Source organism: Crocuta crocuta, unplaced genomic scaffold (assembly GCF_008692635.1).
Source record: "Crocuta crocuta isolate KB4526 unplaced genomic scaffold, BGI_CrCroc_1.0 scaffold273, whole genome shotgun sequence".
Lineage (NCBI taxonomy): Eukaryota > Metazoa > Chordata > Mammalia > Carnivora > Hyaenidae > Crocuta > Crocuta crocuta.
The window spans coordinates 571,956-583,413 of record NW_027529425.1 but is presented as its reverse complement, the minus strand read 5'-3'; the positions used below and the strand labels follow the sequence as shown (position 1 = coordinate 583,413).

At 45.5% G+C, this 11,458-nt stretch overlaps 2 protein-coding genes across 4 annotated transcripts in view; one reads left to right on the top strand and one right to left on the bottom strand.

Annotated features, from left to right (window-relative positions):
• The window catches only part of GPC2 (glypican 2), a 5,914-nt gene extending 1,757 nt beyond the window's left edge, over positions 1-4,157 (bottom strand). Inside the window, exons 1-6 of the mRNA XM_077758823.1 lie at positions 3,839-4,157; positions 3,007-3,165; positions 2,385-2,707; positions 1,465-1,545; positions 583-745; positions 139-366 (exon numbers count right to left, since the gene is read on the bottom strand). Coding sequence (XP_077614949.1) covers positions 139-366; positions 583-745; positions 1,465-1,545; positions 2,385-2,707; positions 3,007-3,165; positions 3,839-4,004 — 1,120 coding nt within the window. The 5' untranslated portion in view covers positions 4,005-4,157. The remainder of the gene's footprint in view (positions 1-138; positions 367-582; positions 746-1,464; positions 1,546-2,384; positions 2,708-3,006; positions 3,166-3,838) is intronic.
• A 368-nt stretch (positions 4,158-4,525) lies between these two features.
• STAG3 (STAG3 cohesin complex component) overlaps positions 4,526-11,458 on the top strand; it is a 29,688-nt gene continuing 22,755 nt past the window's right edge. For 2 of the 3 annotated variants that reach the window (XM_077758639.1, XM_077758637.1), the window contains exons 1-4: positions 4,526-4,679; positions 5,324-5,485; positions 6,800-6,902; positions 7,296-7,412. In XM_077758639.1, coding sequence (XP_077614765.1) covers positions 5,334-5,485; positions 6,800-6,902; positions 7,296-7,412 — 372 coding nt within the window. In that variant the 5' untranslated portion in view covers positions 4,526-4,679; positions 5,324-5,333. The remainder of the gene's footprint in view (positions 4,680-5,323; positions 5,486-6,799; positions 6,903-7,295; positions 7,413-11,458) is intronic. The other variant, XM_077758638.1, reaches the window with a different exon arrangement.

The following is an 11,458-nucleotide window of genomic DNA, read 5'->3' as shown; positions in this document are numbered from 1 at the left end:
CCACATTCCCGAAACACCTACCACCCAGGGAAGAGACCCCCTCCCAGTCATCCTGCGGTGAAAGCCACACAGTGTCCGCACTCCCAACACCCCCAGTCTCCCTGATAACCCACACTGTCCCCCACCCCAAGCCCTCACCTCCACTCATCTCTCGCCTGTATTCTAGCTGACACCCCCACATTGTCTTTCTCCTGTCCTCAGGCTGACACTCCCACCTTTCTCTTGTCCCCTGTACCTGGGCTGACACGGCTGCACCGTTTTCTTGCAGATACACCAAACCCTCTGAGACCTTCACCCCAATGGACTGGGCTGCCAGCTCAAAAGAAAAAGGGCCCTGGAGCTTCTCGGACAGCAATAGGAGACCATCTTGAAGGAGGGGAAGACAGATAAAGGGTGCTATGAGGGACTAGATGTTCCCACAGATCCCGACCTGGGTCTTGGAGGGAAGCAGCAAGGTGTTGGAGAGGGGAAACTTACATGAGAATAGTCTCTACAGTCAATAAGGTTTAACACTCCCTCCCCAGTCCACCCGAAGCATCCAGAACACAAACAGCCCTCCCAGGCCCTCCTGAATCCCCTCACCCAGATAGGCCCCCCAGTCAGGATCCAGTCCCTGGCTGCTGATACAGCCATGGGCCACGTTGAGGCAGAAGCCCCGGCAGGGTGGCAGCGAGGGGACACCCCGACAAAGAGGGCAGCCGGTCAGACGCATCACAGCCTGCCTACAGCCTTCGGACAACGGCATCTGAGGGCAGACAGCAGGACTATGTCATTCACAAACACAGTAGCTGCACTTACACAAGTTTGGTGTTGGACAGAGCGAAATCAAATACATACTCCACCCCACCTTCCCTGGGCTCTCGGTGGAGAGCTGAATGTGAATGTCTAGGGTTGCTGACCCCATGTGGCAGCAGATAAGACTTCAAAACTTATGGAAGGTATGGAATTAGAGAGACGGTAGGAAGAAGGATCTGAGAAAAGGTTCAAGAAGAGTGAGCTCATTGTGATTGGGAAGAGAGGAGACTGGGGATGAGGTTAGGGAGAGAATGGGTGGTGAAGAGAGGGTTTTGAAGGCCAAATCAGGAATCTGGCCTTCAGTAGCAGGGGAAGGAGGAGCCACTGAGGGGTCCTGGGGAAAAGGAGTTGGGGGGAGTGGTGGAGGCCCTACTTCAATCTCAGGCTGCAAATGGAGATGACCACCAGAAGCTGGGAGGGGTGCAGGGGAGGGGGGAGTGATCAGAAAGCAGAAGAGAGTCAGAGAATGGAAGGAGGTCATGGATCACGACACAAGGGAGACTTGACTCTGGCCTCCCTCCCTCCTGATTTACCCTGGATTCCAGAGCCTTGGGGCTGATATAGGAAGGCCCCAGACCTCTCAGCTGGCACTTAACTCTTCATCATAGGGCCTCTCTTACTTCTGCCTCTCCCTCCCTGGACCCTGCCCACACTAGGATCCCCTCTAACCTTAAGTGCTTCGCTGACCACATCTCTTCCGGTCTCCAGGCCCTGGATAAATGCCCGGGCAGCCACCAGGGCCCGGGTTATCTGGGGTAGGGGAAAGAAGGTGAGAGAAACCACAGGGTCAGTCATGGTTCAGGCAAGACTGGGACCAAGAGCACAAGACTGTGCATCAAGGGCACAATTGGTGGGAGGAGGGGGGTGGGATTGTGGAGTTATGTTGGGGTAGTTAGGAGTGTCAGGTGTACAGGGAAGCAGGTTAAAAGGAATTGCAGTCTAGAAGGGTAAAGGGCAACTGGGCTTGGGAAGAAACAGAAAGATTGTGTTCTATAGGGCTTGGAGATAGAGGAATGATGTATGAGAACAAACAATAAACTGGAAGACAGAAGACCTGGGTATGAGACACAGCTCTACCATTTACTGGCTCTAAGACCTTAACTTATAACTTATGGGAGGCTTAGTTTTCTTATCCATAAAATAGGGATACTACTTTATACCTCAAAGAGTTATGATAATTAAATGCAATACTACAAATGAAAGTCCATCTCAACTATTAGGTATCTAATTCATGTTTAGTTAAACCAGAGGAAATCAAGATATTAGGATTGAGGAACAGTTGGCAGAAAGGTGACTACGGGCCAAGAGCAGGTGAATGGTCAGGGATTTGTGTGAAACTAGGGCACCAGATGAGAGTGAGGGGGTACCCAGTTAACGGAGACCAAAGAGCCTTGGATCAGGCAGAAGGGACTGGGGCTCAAGCCAGGGGTCAACAGGTCAGAGATGGCTATCATGCAGGATGGGGAGATCACCAGATCACGGGTGACTGGGGCATTAAGGGGGAGGTCACTGGGCTAGAAGTGAGTGGTGCACAGCTCAGAGGTCACCAGGTCAGAGGTGACTGAAGCTCAGGCCTTGGGGCCTCTCACCTGCAGGCGGAGGCGGCGGGGTGCCTCCCCAAAAGGCTTCAGAGAGTCATCAGGAGAGGAGGCGAGGCGAGTGAGGCAAAACAGGTAGTCGGGGGAGAAGATGTGGTGTGGATGCAGCAGGGGGAACATTTTCTCCAGGAGCTGTGCCCAGAAATCCACCAAAGCGTCCTCTAATCCCTCACCGGACCTCTCATAGTAGTCCCGCAGTCGAGAGAACAGGCCAGTGAATACAGGGGCGTGCTGGGAATACAGGTGGCCATAGGAGCGGTGGAAGAGCAGGGCCAGAGAGTGCTCGGATGATGAGAGCATCTCCCGAAAAACCTCTGTGGCAAATGCGGAGAAAGGGATGTGAGGTGGTGAGGCCAGAAAAGGATGGAAAATTGAAAGGGTGGAGGCAGGAAGCGATGAGGATCAGCAGAGAAGAGAAAAGATAAGTAAGTTAGAGANGGGGGGGTGGGGGGCGGGGGCAGGGACAGACCCTGGAGGGGAGGCTGAAGAGAGAGGCTAAGCCAGGGTTTGGAAGCCTTGAGGATGAATTAGGGAGTGGAGACATGATATTTTCTGGGGTCATGAGCACAGAAAAGAGGTGTGAGGACAGGTATAGGGAACCCCAATTTCTCACCATCAAATTTTCTGTGCCGGGCAGCCAGTGTGTGAACCAGGAAAGAGCCGTTCTCCTCCACCAGGCCTCTGAAGGTGGCCTCGGTCTCCCAAGTCAGCCTCTGTTCTATCTCACTGGAACAGCAGGTGTACTCCTGGGGACAGATACGAAGGTGCTCACCTAGGCAGAGAAGACATAGAAAAATGGGGTGGGAGAGAGCAGTATCTTGAAATTCCTTCCTTCTTCCTCTGTCTGGGGAGTTATCCTTTCTCTCTATCTGTCTAGTCTCTTTTTCTATTGTCTGCCCTCATGCCCACCTGACACTATCCTCTCCTTATTGTCCCCTTAACCATCCCAAGTCCACTGCTATTAGTCTTGGGATCAAATAGTGATGGGTCAAATTAATGATCAGAGTGTCCTCAGGTGACCCTCTCTAACATCTGACACACCCCATGCCTCTAAGGACGTACAGGGACAGCATCGATGGAAGAATGGGGCTTTGGGGAGTGGGGTTACTAGGTAAGCAAGAAAGTATTATTTTAGAAGGGACTCAGAAATAGCGAGGAGAACAAACTGAGCTATGAAGAAAGAAACACCGGAGGTGGGGTGAGGGGGGTGCCAATTACTAGAGAGGGATTCCTAGCGTGAGGGTGGAGTAAGAAAGCTATTATGTGGACAGGAGGATAATTGTGACCCTCGTAAGTAAGTTCAGGAGAAGAAACATTGGCATGACAATGGCATGAAAAGATTATTATAACGGTCATTCTGGAAAAGAAGTTATTTTGAAGTGGGGAGGAGCCACCACCGCCCCCTCCCCAGCCCCTAATTCTCTAGCCTTCCTCATTGTCCTCACCTGAGATCACTGCGGGAGGGAGTAGGCTTAAGCTATATCCCCGGGCCCCCAGCACCTGTCGGGTCTCAATGCAACTCCGGGTGACCTTTGCCTCGCTCCCGGGTCCAAGACCAGGACCGGGACACAGAGACAGCAGCAAAAGCAGAAGAGATCGTAGAGCGAACATAGCTGCTGCCGCCCTGGTTCGGCAAAGTGTGTCCTAAGAAGGAAAGAAGAACAGCCCGAACTCGGGAAGCCGATTCTCTGCCGCGGGACCGCTCTGCCGGCCAGAGAAAGAGCGCGACCCCGGAAAACTGAACACCGAGCAAGATAGCTGGACCAAGCGGCAACTGCGGAGACNTACTCGGGGGGCGGGGCCTCGGTGGAACTCAGCCTATGGCAGTTGAGAAGCCAGAGTGAAGGGGTTACAACTAGTCTAGTGCGAAGCCCGGCCAATGGAGGGAGAAATTGGGGGCACCGGGGGCGGGACCGGGGTGGAGCAGGGCTAAAGCCAGCGATCAGCGCGCCCGAGCCCACGTGACGGGGCGACACGCCGAAGAGCTCGAAGAGCTGAGGACGCACGAGGCTGCTGGAGCAGCGTGACTGTAACGTGGTGAACACGAGCTCGCACACGCCCAAGCATCGCGACAATAACCAGTCCTGGGACGGGCCGTTGAGCTCGCGTCTGCGCACAACGTGCCTCGCGCCTTCCCGCGTTTTTCTGGATTCTTCCACCGCCGGAAGAGAAGCAGCCGGCGCCTGTCCTGGTGGCGGGGTGAAGAACACAGAACCCCAAGGGAGCCGAGGCAGTGATCTTTCCTCATCTCTGCTCAGCCAGACGTCGCTATTCCAGGCTCAGACAGTGAGACTCCTCTTTGACCCAAGAATACGCCCTCTCCCCGCACTCCCAGCCCTGAGAGAGGAACTGCCCTCCTCCAAGCCTCAACGGCTTTCTCCACAGAAGTTAGGAACCCCAAGCCCCAGGCCCCGAGAGACTGATGGTCACTCCCGTCAGCGATTAGGAAGCTTCTCCGCCCGTTTACCCCAGGGTCGGTCAGAGATACTATCTGCTGGAAAAGTGGAGAACGCGAGTTTTCCTTTACTCCCTCGGCGTTTCTGCTCCAGTTCCAAATGGCTACTAAATCGTTAAGCGCTTCCCATTCCAGTCTACGTGGAATCAGGTTTTAGCCTGAAAATGAAAGACCGGGTCATTGTTGTTGTACCGCGCGAGCTTGTCTTCTTTGCACCAGGCAATCTATGTTTCTGACGCGTGCACAGAGGGATCTGCTTTAAGCGGCTCTGGTGTGCGCCATGCTTGCTGCCTTGGATTGAGCTCCAAACCCGCAGCCTTGATTTCTCTAATCCCCCAATGCCTTAGGTCAAGACTCATTTTTTGTGCGCACCCAACCCCACACCTGAGTTGCAGAGCAGGAAGGAAGGGGGTGGATGGGCAGAGCTGAGGCTGGAGAAGTGGTGGGCCAGAGGCCCTTTTCTCTCCTTCCGCAGCTGGACCATCATGCCTACGCTGCGGTCCTCCTCCTCCCCGAGCAGTGTGTCCTCCCCACTGCGGAGAGCGTCGGGAGGCGGACAGAGGGGCTTGTCCGCATCTTCTAGTTCGTCTATCAATGTGCCCTGTGGTGACAGGGACTCAGACCAGACTGCAGAGGGGTGAGTGGAGTCGACGAGAACTTGTTGCGTTGCCTGGCCTTCTCCTGCAGTGCAGTTAGCTTTCCGCTCTACCGGTGGCTCTGTGTAAACCTTAAGAGATGCACTCGTTCAGAACAGTGACTCTCTCCTGCTTTGCTAGCTAATTGGGTTTCCCCCTACATGTTGTAGACATCAAAAATAATATATCCATTTCTAAATCTATCATCCACTTGTCCAAACTTTTCTTGCATATATTTTTATGTTCAGCATGTACATACAGCCTCTCTTGGGAGTGGGGAGGAGGGGGAGTGAGAAGTAAAGAGTTCTTTATTTGTTCCCTGACAAATAGTATGGTTGGTGTACGATGTTCCTTCATTTGGGGATTTTATAAACAGGTTTGTCAATCCTTATCTATTATTACCAGCTTGTTTTGTGAAGGTTATAATAATGTATCTTTTTTATCTTTCCAGGAATAAAATAACCTCATACAGGATCTGATTTATCTCCTGGTTATTTTTTTAATTGGCTTCCTCTGACTCATTTCTATTAGTGCTGCTGTTGGGGAGAAGATTATATCTATGTTATAAACTTAACTCTAATCAATATAATTATGAACTTTTTTCAAGGGATGAAATTTAACTCTAGGCACATATTAACGTCCAAGTTATATATGAGTAACGTGCAGCTTCCCAGGCCATGCTGATTTTTCGCCACAGCAGTGATTCCTTTGCCTATTTAAGTGAATATCATTTGATTTTCTTATTCAGAGAGAATATTAGGAAAAGGTTGTCCTTCACCCACCTCAGTTTCTCATTTTTCATCTTCACTGTTTTCTTCAACTGAAAGCTTTCCTTTAAGGTTTAGTCTGTACTCCCTGTAACAGTAAACAATCTCTTCTTTTTTAAAAAAAATTTATTTAGAGAAAGTGTACGTGTGTGAGCAGAGGAGAGGGAGAGAGAAATTCTTAGCAGGCTCCACACCCAGCATGGAGCCCGATGCAGAGCTCAATTTCATGACTCTGAGCTCATGACTTGAGCCAAAATGAAGAGTCAGTCACTTAACCGACTGAGCTACCCAGATGACCCCTAAAGGTTTTATTTTTAAGTAGTCTCTACACCCAGCACAGGGCTTGAACCCACAACGTTGAGATCAAGAGCTGCACACCCCACTGACTGAGCCAGCCAGACACCCCAGCACATCTCTTCTTAAGGAAATATGAATATATTTTTCTCCCAGAGAAAGGGCTACAGTTAGAGACAAAGGAATTCTAATTCATTTACTCTCATGTATAAGGACTGGGGTGTTGTATCTAAGGAGAACCACATTCCCTCATAGGGATAGTGATTCTTTGTCAGCTGATGAAGGCAGTGACTTTGAAGGCAGCCAGAGACACAGTGTGAAGAAGAGAGCAGCAAAACGACCACTCAGAGCAACCCCAGTGAGTCAATCTGTTTTGTTTTGCTTTTGAACTTGGTCTGGGAAGCAGCAATAGAAAGCCTAGAAAAAGCCTCAGATGATATGTTTAATGAAAGGACAAAATTTAAAGAGCATTAAGGGACAGAAGTAAGAGGGCAAATTTTGGAGAGAAGAGAATAAGGGAAGAGGGTAGTTAGGGAATAGAGAATAGGAATGGGCCTAAGGGACTTTTTTTAAAAAGAGGAGAAAATAATAAGGTTAACAATGTTAAGAATCAGTTATCTCAAATCTCAGTAACTCAAACTCAATGCTAGGAAATTGGCAGCTTAAGCCTACTTGTGTGATAATGATGAGACCAAGTGTTAATATCACTTTTACTTTTTAAGGATGTTCCTTATCTCTTTATATTTACTAGGTGGCCAAACATCCAAAGAACGGGTCCCGAATGGTACGTGGTCATGGCCAGAAAGACTCAGAGCCACCAGCCAGTGATCTTTTTGATGCTGTGAAAGCTGCCAAAAGTGACATGCAGGTAAAACAGTGTCTCACCCTCTGTTTCTTGATACCATCTCACTGTAGGATAAAAAAGATAAAGACAAATGATTACAAAGTTGATTTAATGTGGACATGTTAGGGAATATAACCTATATCAGGAAAGAGAGATAAGACCATGGAGTAAATCCTTGGAATGATGTAAGGGAGACCTTGGATGAGAGAGAATGCTCCTTTCCTAAAAGTTTCACAGAACAAGGTGGATTTTGCTTTTATTGATTGACGGAGGAGGCAGGCAGAAGCATTGAATAATCTAGAGACAAAATGTGGATATGGGTGGCAGCTTGTTCACCCTTGTGACTTCTCAGCTCCACTTTAACAGTTACACCTAATTCTTTTGTCCCTCTCCACATTTCTTTTTTCATAATTTTATTGTAATTCTATTATCATCTAAAAGTGTAGAAGGCTCATATAATTTAAAAATTATGAATGATCACCCAGATCTCTAGTCCCAGCTCAAGAAATGAAACATTAATAGTGCCACATAGATCTTCTCTCCACCTGACCCACACAGTCCCCTCACCACCCACAGATAACCACTAGAGTAAATTTTCTGTCAATCATTCCCTTGCTTTTCATTACACTTTTGTCCCCGTGAATGTGTTTTTTAAAATATAAGCAGTTCTTGATATATATATAGTCTTCTGTGACTTATTTTGATTGTTTGAGATGTAGTCATATTGATGGGTAATATAAGTTTTTATAGTTTCTAGAACAGTTTTAGATTTTCAAATATTTATATTTTTGTTACGGATTTCTAACTTTATCACATTGTAGTCAGAAAATGTAGTCTTTGAAAGTTACAGAGACTAGCTTTATGACTTAGCGTTTAGTCCATTTCCAAAAGGGTTTCACCTGTGCTCACAGAAGATGTGTATTCTCTAGTTGTTGTGAAGAGTTGTTTTGATCTTTCTACTAGGTTGTAGGGTTTTCTTGTTTTTTGGGCTGGTATATCAATTACAGAGAGATGTATTAAAACCCACAAAAATGTTCTCTTTAATTACTAGTTTTGTATTCATGCCTAGCTTTGACTTAAACATTTTGAGCATTTGTTGTTGCCTAGTAAGTTGAATCTTCTATTGTAATCTACTGTCACTTTTTATATTTTAAGACAAAAAAAATCATTCTGTTTTTTATTAACATAATCTATACTAGCATCATTTTTAGTATTTGTCTGATACCTTTTTTTTATCCTTTTACATTCAATCTATGTATGGAGTCTGTCTTCCGCCTATAGCATATCGCTAGATTATGCCAATCCTCCCTTTAACAAGAGAGTTTGATTCATTTATATTTGTTGGCACCATTGATACATTTGAATTTGTTTCTACCATTTTATGTGCTTCCACTTTATCTTACCTTTTCTGTTTCTTCTTTACTTCCTTGCTTTTGGATTCTGTCTTCTATAAGGACCTATGCACACTTTAATTCTAATTGCCCCTTCCAATTTACATGCTGTCTTGTAGTGTATAGTTGTATCTATTTCCTCTTTTCCAACAAATTAGATGTTACTGTTTCATAAAACATTTGCTTGTATTTATCTATGTTTCTATAATTTTATTTATCATTCCTTCTCAAATCTTCTGTATAAATTCATTCTCTTGCTGTTCAAAGTTTATCCTTTAAAATTTCCTTTAGGTAGAGTTTATTATTACTAACTTTTTTTTTTTTTTGTATGAAATGACTCTTCCCCTCATTCTTGAAAGGTTATTTTCTGGTTGTAGAAATCTAAGAGAACATTTTTCTGTTTCAGCACATTAAAAAGATTATTCCACTGCCTTCTAACTTCCCTTATTGCTGGTGAAAGTCAGCTGTCAGTTTAAGTTAGCACTATCCACTACGATAATTTGTAATGATGGAAATGTTGTATATCACCATTTAGTATAGTATTCGTTAGCCACATGTGGCTGTTGAGTACTTGAAATGTGACTGGTGTGACTATGGAACTGGATTTTAATTTTCATTTAATTTTATTTTATTACTAAAAATTTTTGAAAATATTTATTCATTTTTGAGAGACAGAGAACAAGCAGAGGAGTATCAGAGAGAGAGGGAGACACAGAATACAAAGCAGGCTCCAGGCTCTCAGCTGACAGCACAGAGCTGAATGTAGGGCTTGAACCCACAAACCATGACATCATGACCTGAGCCGAAGTCGGATGTGTAATCGACTAAGCCACCCAGGAGTCCCACCATTTGATTTTAACAGCCACATATGGCTAGGGGCTTGTGTATTTGTTCAGATATAATTTGTAAGTGGTTTGTTTTTAAGTGTTACATGCAGATCCATTGTAAGTGATCTCTTTTTGCCCTCTTTTTGAGATTTATTTTGCTTTTGTATTTTCATGTTTTATAGTATGTTTATAGGTGTAAATTTTCTTTTCATCTGTCATGTTTGAAATCTGTTGGCTTCCAGGCTCTGAAGATTGGTGTCTTTCAACAACTATGGAAAATTCTTTTCAAATACTGCCTTTTCGTCATTCCATTATCTTCTTCTGAAATCAATTGATATTAATTAGAACTTCTCACTCTATTCTCTATGTCTCTTAATAGCTCTAGCACTATTTCTTTTTTTTATTTTTTATTTTTATTTTTTTAAAATATTTTTATTTATTTCTAGGAGAGAGAGAGAGACAGCGTGAGCAGGGGAGGGTCAGAGAGAGAGGGAGATACAGACTCTGAAATAGGCTCCAGGCTCTGAGCTGGCAGTCAGCACAGAGCCCGATGCGGGGCTCGAACCCACGAACTGCGAGATCGTGACCTAAGCGAAAGTCGGATGCTTAACCAACTAAGCCACCCAAGCGCCCCATCTCTAGCACTATTTCTATTAGTGTGTCCAGGCTGCATTTTGGATGATTTCTTTGATTTAATATTTCATTTCACTCATCTTTTGTTTTTCTGTGTCCGATCTGCTTTTAACCCATTCGTTGAAGTTTTTTTTTTTTCCCAGCGCCCGCCCCTGAAGTTTTAAATTTTCTTTTTTTTCATATCTATAGATTTTGGGGGGACTCTTTTTCAAAATTGATTGTCCTTTGCTTCTGGCGTAAAGCTTCCCTTTTATTTCTTTATTTATAGCATAATTTATAATCTCTAATAACTTCAGTGTTTGAAATCTATGAATATAATTCTGCTGTTTTTTCTGCCAATTCTTACTTTCAGTGCCTTGTTTCTTTACTAAATTTCACTGAGCTGCTCATTTTCCATGGAGCTCTATATGTTGGAATTCTTTGGGGCCTGAGTTAAAGGTGTGTTTTTAAGAGAGGGGCCTGCTTGACTGGAGACCCTCCAAAATCACTTTGAATTAAATTCTTTGATTGAGAGTATTCTGATCGTATAGATAATGTGGATCTAGACTGCAAACCTAGACCTGAGAGCTGGCTTACGGTTATGAATTTTCAAGGGAGAGTTCTTTTTTTGTTCCTTCACCCCACGCTAAAGTCCTAACAAGCTAATGTTCATGTTGTCCCTTTCTGATCTGTGGGTTTATTTTTCATTTCTCTTTTCATGCTAACATGACTTTTTGTAGCACCTCACTTTAAAAAAAATTTTTTTAATGTTTTATTTATTTCTGAGAGAGAGAGAGAGAGAGAGACAGTGTGAACAGGGGAGGGTCAGAGAGAGAGGGAGACACAGAATCCAAAGCAAGCTTCAGGCTCTGAGCTAGCTGTCAGCACAGAGCCGGATGCGGGGCTCCAACCCACGAAGCGTGAGATCATGACCTGAGCCAAAGTTGGATGCTCAACCAACTGAGTCACCCAGGGCCCCGCAGCACCTCACTTTATTGCAGGAGCCTCCTTTTGAGCTTTTCTTGGAAAACCCGAAAGCTCAATCTCCTATGCTCCGCATTCCATGCAGCCATCTGGACAGAAAGTCATGGTTGCTGGGGTTTCATAGAACCCTCAGGGCAAGAATCAGCTTGCTTATCTCCCAGGATTGCTACTTCCACTTCATTTTTGGCCAAATGGAATTCTATCTTTCATTCCAGTTCAGCAGTACATTTTAAAAGATGTTTTTAGGGGCGCCCGG